The 8,561-nt window shown below is 32.7% G+C and overlaps 1 protein-coding gene across 1 annotated transcript; it reads left to right on the top strand.

Moving 5' to 3' along the window:
- Positions 1 to 575: 575 nt before the first annotated feature.
- LOC133194328 (G-protein coupled receptor GRL101-like) lies at positions 576 to 4,961 on the top strand. Its single transcript, XM_061330306.1, has 3 exons — positions 576 to 1,032; positions 2,193 to 2,332; positions 4,860 to 4,961. Exons 1-3 carry the CDS (start codon positions 576 to 578, stop codon positions 4,959 to 4,961), a joined length of 699 nt encoding a protein of 232 aa, XP_061186290.1.
- Positions 4,962 to 8,561: the final 3,600 nt, after the last annotated feature.

Raw genomic sequence — 8,561 nt, 5'->3', positions numbered from 1 at the left:
AGATATATCATATTCATGAAAAGGCTTTCTGGAATTTGAAAACATTGAATACTCTGGATTTATCAAATAATAGAATAAGACATTTTGGTGAAGGACTGTTTTTGAATATGGAGAACTTGGAAAATCTGTTCTTACAAAATAATGATATAATGCCCATGAAAGGAATGTTTCTTGGATTATTCAACCTACAATTTCTCCAAGTGGATATATTCTCCCTATGTTGTGCAAAACCACGTAGCATCTATGAAGTCCATTGTGTTTCTCCACATAATGAGATATCTTCTTGTGAACAGTTAATAAGTGTTCCTGTTCTTAGTGTTGTTATCTGGTATATGGCATTTCTGGCTACATTTGGAAATATTGTTGCCTTCATAAATAACATCACTACATTTAAAGATAAGTCCTCAACGGAATATTTGATTTTGTCTTGTAATCTGAGTATTGCTGATTTGTTCATGGGGGTATATCTATATATTATAGCCATTGTAAATCTTATCTATACTGGTATATATGGGTTTGAGGATTATAAATGGCGGCATAGTGGTGTTTGTACTTTTGCTGGGATATTAGCCACGATGTCAAGCGAAGCCTCAGCTCTTTTTGTATTGCTCATTACTATCGACAGATTTGTAGCAATCAAACATCCCTTTTCTCCGAATAAACGAGCATGGGTCATTGGATCATCTGTATTCTCATGGGCTCTTTCTATTTCTATTGCCTTATTTCCTATTTTGGCTATGGAGTTGTCAATCGTTGAAGATTTTTATGCTCAGTCTCCTATATGTATAAGCTTACCTTTATCTATCCATAGACAAAGTGGTTGGCAATATTCCATGGTCATTTTCGTTGGGTTGAATTTCCTTATTTTCGTTGGTATCAGTATTGGGCAGTTTCTGATTGTCTTGGAAGTCAATAAATCTGGAAGAAAGAGTCAAGCCTCCAACCGTCGTCGAAGGGAAATAGCACTAGCCAAGTCTGTTGTTGCCGTGGTCATCACTGATCTCCTGTGCTGGGTACCTGTGGGAATTATTGGTAAGTGCTGGATACATGAGAGAATTATTGGTATTTTTTTGGCTGGATATATGAGACAATTCTTGGTAAGTTTGTACTGGGTAAATGTGGGAATTATTTGTAAAATTGTGCTGGATACCTGATGGAATTATTGGTAAGTTTGTGTGCATACCTATGGGTATTATTGGTAAATTGTCCTAAATAAATGTGGGAATTATTGGCGAGTTTGTGCTGGATACATGTTGGAATTATTGGTAAGTTTGTACTGGATAAATGCGACGTCTTTAGTCTTGACTTGACGCAATAAAATTGATCCAGAGGATTAAATGGTTTAATAATTACAAACATGCTTAAATTATTATGAAAATATCGCTGACTGTTTGAGCAGAAATATTGAATATAAATTGCTTATATTATGTATATTTTAAACTGTAATGGATGCTAAGCGAAGCAGGAATATCTTGCTGTTGAACACATTTTCTCCAAATTTTATTAGAACTTCCAAAACAGCACAAACTAGCTCTCAGCGATTCTCATGTAGACGATGAAAATCTCTTTTAATGTGTATTATTTTTTTCTCCCAAAACATGCATATGCCCTTGCACTTGTGGCATTTTCTACATTCAGCTTATACCAGTCACGTGACACACAGCTGATACATGCAGTGTAAATGGTACTATCTACGCTACAAACCTATTTATTATGGATATCTATATTACCTTCACTGCATGTATGCAGTTACTTCATTACAATGGTTTTTAAAAGTATATTAACACTTAGAAGTAGCTATCCTTCTATATCTATCTTAGTCAGTAAAACATCCAAATATGAAACAGATATGACAGACTTTGTGTTGAATTTTTGAATGATTGTTTTTTAACTTGGAACTGTATGTGCACCGTGTCAACTATTTTTAAAAATTACAGAAAATCTATGATACTAAACACAAATATGTAATAAATCAGTTAACTAAATAAATTGTTTTAATTGGATTTTAGGGGAAAAAATGTATAAACTCATGATGCATTTTTCAATGAATCGTCATCGTCGAAATAAAATATGCTAAAAATTATCTGATTATAAAAAAAACCCATTTAGATCCAATCATTCTAGATATGCCGACGTTTTATGGTATTGACGTTTCTATGTATGTTGACTTTTTATGGCACTCGCGTTTCTAGGTATGCTGACGTTTTATGGTATTGATGTTTCGCTGGATGTCTACGCCTGGATCATAGTGCTGGTTTTGCCAGTGAATTCTGCTCTTAACCCAATACTCTATACACTGTCGGCCCTCATACGAGACAGAGGACGGCGGAAGGTAAATATGCCTAAAGCAAACTTCTTATTTAATGTTTTTAATTACGCAGTTAGGTTAAGGACTCCCATATATACGTCAGCCTATGCAGAGGTTCGGGAAAGCTATGATGACGTCACGTTAAAACAATACAAATGAATCTCGACGAATAAATACTATATATTCTTTTTAAAACACACTAAATACTTTCGTTCCTCATAAATATTATAATTATAAATGGATATGCAACTTATCTTGCCATAATAGCACTTAGCGAATGTAGAATGAAAGCCAGCTTGATCTCGCTCTACTTACTGAGATGACGTCATTTCTTAGTTTGACACACAGTTTCTCTGTACTTGAGGCGTGGATCAAGCTTTTATCGTAGCTTGTAAAAATAAAAATAAATACAAAACACGCGTAGTCGGACCAAATGAGAGACATATTCTGAAATATATTAAACCACATCTTATTGTCAAACTAAATTTATAATGTGACTTTATATAAAGCCGTAAGGAGCACATTTTTACAGTAACGTGCTAGAATGACAGGTCCATCCCTAACAAAAAAAAATGCTATAGTTAACTATAGTTTACTATAGTTAACTATAGTAAATCAAAGTGTCAAAGTTGTCACTATAGTAAATCAAAGTTTTCAAAGTGATCACTATAGTGTCATAGTGATCACTATAGTAAATCAAAGTTTTCAAAGTGATCACTATAGTGTCAAAGTTATCACTATAGTAAATAAAAGTTTTCAAAGTAATCACTATAGTAAATCAAAGTTTTCTCCAAAGTAAATCAAAGTTTTCATAGTGAGCACTATAGTAAATCAAAGTTTTCGTAGTTTTCACTTTAGTAAATCAAAGTATCAAAGTTATCACTATAGTAAATCAAAGTGTCAAAGTTATCACTATAGTGAATCAAAGTTTTCATAGTGTCAAAGTTATCACTATAGTTAACTATAGTTAACTATAGTAAACTATAGTTAACTATATTTTTTTTGTTAGGGGCAACCCCTCAAAAATATCAAAAGTTCAACGATATCCGCTTCACTATAAATTCCAAATTTTTAAACACGTGTAGCTATTATTCCTACTATTGTGAAAAATGCTGGGAGCTGGTTATGCATTGTTTATTTATTCCGTAATGTAACATTATTACAATGCGCATTGCATTTTTGTCGGGAGTTATTAGAAAGAAGGCTAAATTTTAAACAAATCCCGAGCATTAGGAAGTTGCTCCCAGCACTTTTCGTGTTAAGGAATTTGTCTCAAAGAAAACAGAATAAATTTTATAGCGGAAAGATACCCGTATATCGTTGAACTTTTACTATCTTTGTAGTAGTACATGTATGTTCTAATTTTAAACCTGTCACGTGACAAACAGCTGATATCGCTTTGGCCGAGCTCAGCAGAGACCCGATATATACAAGTGCAAAACGCCACAATTCACATTTTTTTTTAAACTTATGCTGTTAAAAAATGTTAAATTTGTATTCATTTTCGCTAAATATATCAATGCGTATATTTTATGGGCGTCCTTAACCTAGCTGCGTAACAATGCTCATGTATACAGAAATAAATATATGGGATAAGTGGAATAAACTGAATGAAAAAGTATATGTTATAATGGCATTCTCTAATGTTAAATTTATTTATATTGATGCTATTTTCATACATGTAACATCCACTTATTCATTCAGCTTATTGATTTGAACATAACGAACAGTGATCGATCTCAAATCATTCACATACAATACAAATTGTGAACAGGGCATAAGACACAGACCCCCGTGAATTTCAGAGGTGGGATCAGGCGTCTTGTAGGGGGTAAACATCCCCCATCGACTGGTCACACTCGCTGTGAGCCTTGTGCATTGATCAACGGAGACGAAATAATCCTTTATCAAATTTGATACAAAAACAATGCCCTCAATTGGTATGACGCACAATTAGTGCCCATCGGAACTCCAACAGATTGTTATAAGATTGTCAGAAGACCTGGTCTTCGAAGATATTTTGAATGGTTGTATAATGTCGTAAGTCATACGTTTTTATTTGAATAACTTTTTAAAATGTTATTTAATTTTTTTGATTGGAAATTTTTGAGAACCCACATTTGATTGACACCACTTCTAGAGCATGTTGTAGCACAGTACATCTGAAGTTTCGTTTTCACAGCGGTAAATATTTTTATTTGAAGTATTGAATGGGGCTTAGTAGAGCATTTGTTGGCTCTTTAATGTATTTTTGCAAGGATTTTTATGAAAAGAATTCACGTATAGGAGAGGTAAATAGGTAGGGTTATTCGAACTCACTTTTGTTGAGTGGAATGTTTGAAGTATTAAAGACTGAATTGTTATTTTGAAGAATTTCATCCTTAGATAGTGAATTTTGAGTATACGTTAGATTTTTAGATGTAGAATTAAAAAAAAAAGTTCTTCCAAAATACAGTTGTAATAATGGGAATGACAAACAAAGACGATATCGTTACAAATCTTGTCACCTGGAGGAACCTATATGTTTAACAGAAGTAATTTTCTGTTTCAGGTATTTGAGAACAATATGCAGAGAGAAAAGAAAATGCTTGCCAACGAAATTGATCGTCTCAAACGGCGAATAAAATCTTTAACGGTATTTTTCACATATTAAGCAAATAAAAACTGTATTTTTGACAGTTTTGCAAATTTGAGGGACCCTTTTAACTGATTTAGAAGTTGTTTTTAACATTTAACACATTTTGTCGTGATACATATATCCGTATCTCCGTGTCTATTCCAAATAAAAATTTATAAAAATAAAAAAAAAGTCATAGATACTGTTAACTTGAATATTTACGTGTTTTGTAAATCAAATGAATTAATTAGCAAACATATTACACGTGGAGGCTACTGTATACTTACATATATTCGCGCACTCAAAACATAGCGCAATCTTTTTCAATTGCTTAGCGTAATCATTAATTAGCGTATTTGCAGCAAGACTTTTGCAAGTATTAGTTTTAACCAATAAGTAATGTATAATTTAATAAATTAATTAGCGTATTTGCAGCAAGACTTTTGCAAGTATTAGTTTTAACCAATAAGTAATGTATAATTTAATAAGCGGGGAAAAAACAGCGCGAAAGATGCAAAAGCGAATATTGTTACCAGTAAATTCAATTGGTTTAAAATATTTCCGCGATGATACGAATTTCATTTTGTCAAAAGTGAATGAAACATATGCATTTAAGGCGCTAGTACGCAAAATATATCCTATCGCACATTTAGAGTAAATTATGCATACGCGTACACACATCGTTAACAGTATATTTTCTTCTTAACAAAAGATATGGTTAGGAAATTTATATTTGATTACATTTTCATATCCTTCTATAAATTTGTAAATGAAAAAAATCAACCTGATTCTTTCTATACATTAATTATGTACTATATCAATAAAATGAAACTAAAATATCCCAAAACTATTATATGTATCAAGTAAATCAAGAAATCAAAGATTCCATTCCCAGTATATGTAATCAATAAAACCAAACTGAAAGATTCTAGTTTTAGATCAATCAAAACAAACTGAACAATTACCCATCCCTTTCGATTAAGTGCAGTGACAATTTATGTTACTTTGATACGTATGATGTACAGCAATTTTGATTTTATAAATATTTTGCACATGGATCTACACATATCCATAAACATAATAATCACTTATCTGAAAGAAGGGAACAATAACGGGCAGATCAATGTTGAAGGTTTAAAATTTTTAATAGTGAGAGATTTTTGTAGCATTATCATTCACTTTGCTTCATCTTTTTACTTATATTGTTCTTTTTTGTTGCAGTAATGACAGAAAAGGGACAAGAAAGGAACTTAAAAAGATTCCAAATAAAGGCAGGATTGGGATTTTTTCAGAAAAATAAACTTTTTTTAGGTTCTTGGACAACTTTCTCGAAAAAATTCCAAATATTTTATTTTAAGAAACTTAAAAACAATTTAACTTTCTAGAAATTTTAATTTCTTCCTCGAATTCATTGTGAAAAAACAACAAAGAAACAAAAACCTCTTGGCAAACAAATCCCAAAAGTTACGTATGTTATTATCAGAATGATAATAAAAATGTAGATTCTTTTAAAAATGTTGTTCGACTAATACCTCAACATCATGAAGATTATATATTGTACAAGGGAGTATATTTTTGATAATAAAAGTGGAAAATGGGGACAATGCAATCTATATCATGTATGTTGCTAATTTGAAAACAAATTAAAACAAATATGAAAAATGACATTCAACTATAATCTAATTGATGTATGTATCTTTTTAACTAGATTGAGTATAACGTGTAGCACAATCAAATAAAAAGGTAGACTTTGTGTATATAAATAACAATATTTTGTAGAGTATAAATTATGTTGTAATTTTACAAACACATTCTTTAATAATAAACCGCTTTGTTAAAATTCAGAATTTGCTCTAGAGAAATGATTGTATTCAAATATCTGGGAAATTGATAAGAATCATATCCCTTTTTCTTGCATATATTAGTTAGACCCAGTAGGTTCTCCTTAATATGTACCACTTAACGATGTATGTGTTTGAAGCCATCGCTGTATTCTGATATATAATTCAATATTGAATAAAGAATTAGAAAATTTGGATGGTTCAGTTATTTTTTTGTTTTTTTCAATATTTGTATTTACTATCAGCGCAATATCTTTCATGACATGATTTAGTAAACATATGCCACAGTTGAAAGCTTTATTGTTAGCATATCATATAGTACTTTGTAGGACAGTGAACTTCTGTGATTAGATCACCTGACCAATGTTACAGATGTCCCAGGTTCGATTCTCGATCCAGCCACACATTTTCGTTTTCCATTCACCGTTCACGGTAGCTCAGTCGGTAGAGGGCTTGCTCCGTGACGGGGAGGTTCTCGGCTGCGACTGACCTAAGTCGATAAAAAATGGGTTGCAACTGTTCTTTCGCCATGCGCTCGGCACTTTGAAGTAAAAGTTGCGGGTCCTTCGGATGAGACCTTTAAAACCAAGGCCCCGTGTTACGGCAGGCGTTGGCACGATAAGGATCCCTCACTGCTCAATGGCCCTGAGTGCCAAGTAAAGGTCAAAATTTGAAGCCCTTCATCAGTATATTGTGACGTCTCTATATGAGTGAAAAATTCTCAAATGGGACGTAAAATAACATACAATTAATCAACCAATCGTTTTCCATTCAAATATCAATCTGATAGCACATGTTGAACAGATACAAGCCTAAGGTGCATTGTGTTACAATGAATCTTGAAATGGTCTAAATCTAACGTGGATTCTTAAAAATTATTTACCCCAAATCTAAAATATCAAAACGTATGACGTTTCAACATATCTTACATATATCTTCTTTCAGAAATTAAATATTACTGACTTTTTGATACATAGACAAGTGCTTCGTTGGTGATTGATTGATTGTATGTTCTTTTACGGCATTCAAAGCCATTGAACAGTGAGAGTTCTTAATCGTACCAACGCCTACTGTGACACAGGATCACGGTTTCTAAGTTCTCATCCCAAGGACCTGCAACTTTCACTTCGAAGTACCGAGAGTTTGGCAAAGGAACAGTTGTTAACTTTTTTTTCAGTCGTGGCCTTGATTCGAACACACGACCTTCCGATCACGGAGCGAGCGCTCTACCGACTGAGCTAACCGTATCTCCGCTTCTTTGATGAAAATTGAACTCGAAAATTCTCAAATCATATGATTGATAATCAGATTCTGTAGATGATTTACAAATTTACTAAGATTCTGTATGCTCAAAAGGTGATATTTAAAAGATGATCGAGTGTCTTGTCGAAATAATCTTCATTGTCTTTTTAGAGAAGGTTTCTCTGATGGAATCATTTTGGAATTTTGATGAGAAATAGCTATGTTCCTTTATTTGTCCATCGATTCTTCTATTACATTGAAGAAGGAATTATTCAAAAATTTCCGGATGGGAAGTTAAAAAAACTGAAACCACTGAATAGATCAGAGGTCAACTTAACGATATAGTAATAAACGGGTCGACTTCAAGTTTTCCATCGTCAACTCCTCAATTTATGTACTTTTAGTATAATTCAACTATCAACTGCATACCTTTGTTTATGTCTCCAAACTGTTTCGGAACGCAGGAGTTTGTTCCGTGTACCACCAAAGTTAAACTGAGGCAGGTTACTAACAAATCAATTGATGTTACTGAGGTTTCAACTTTCTTGTTAAA

Source organism: Saccostrea echinata, unplaced genomic scaffold (assembly GCF_033153115.1).
Source record: "Saccostrea echinata isolate AGI-Se365-2 ecotype Australia unplaced genomic scaffold, CSIRO_AGI_Sech_v1 ptg000029l, whole genome shotgun sequence".
Classification (NCBI taxonomy): domain Eukaryota; kingdom Metazoa; phylum Mollusca; class Bivalvia; order Ostreida; family Ostreidae; genus Saccostrea; species Saccostrea echinata.
This window is presented reverse-complemented; position numbering and strand designations above follow the sequence as displayed.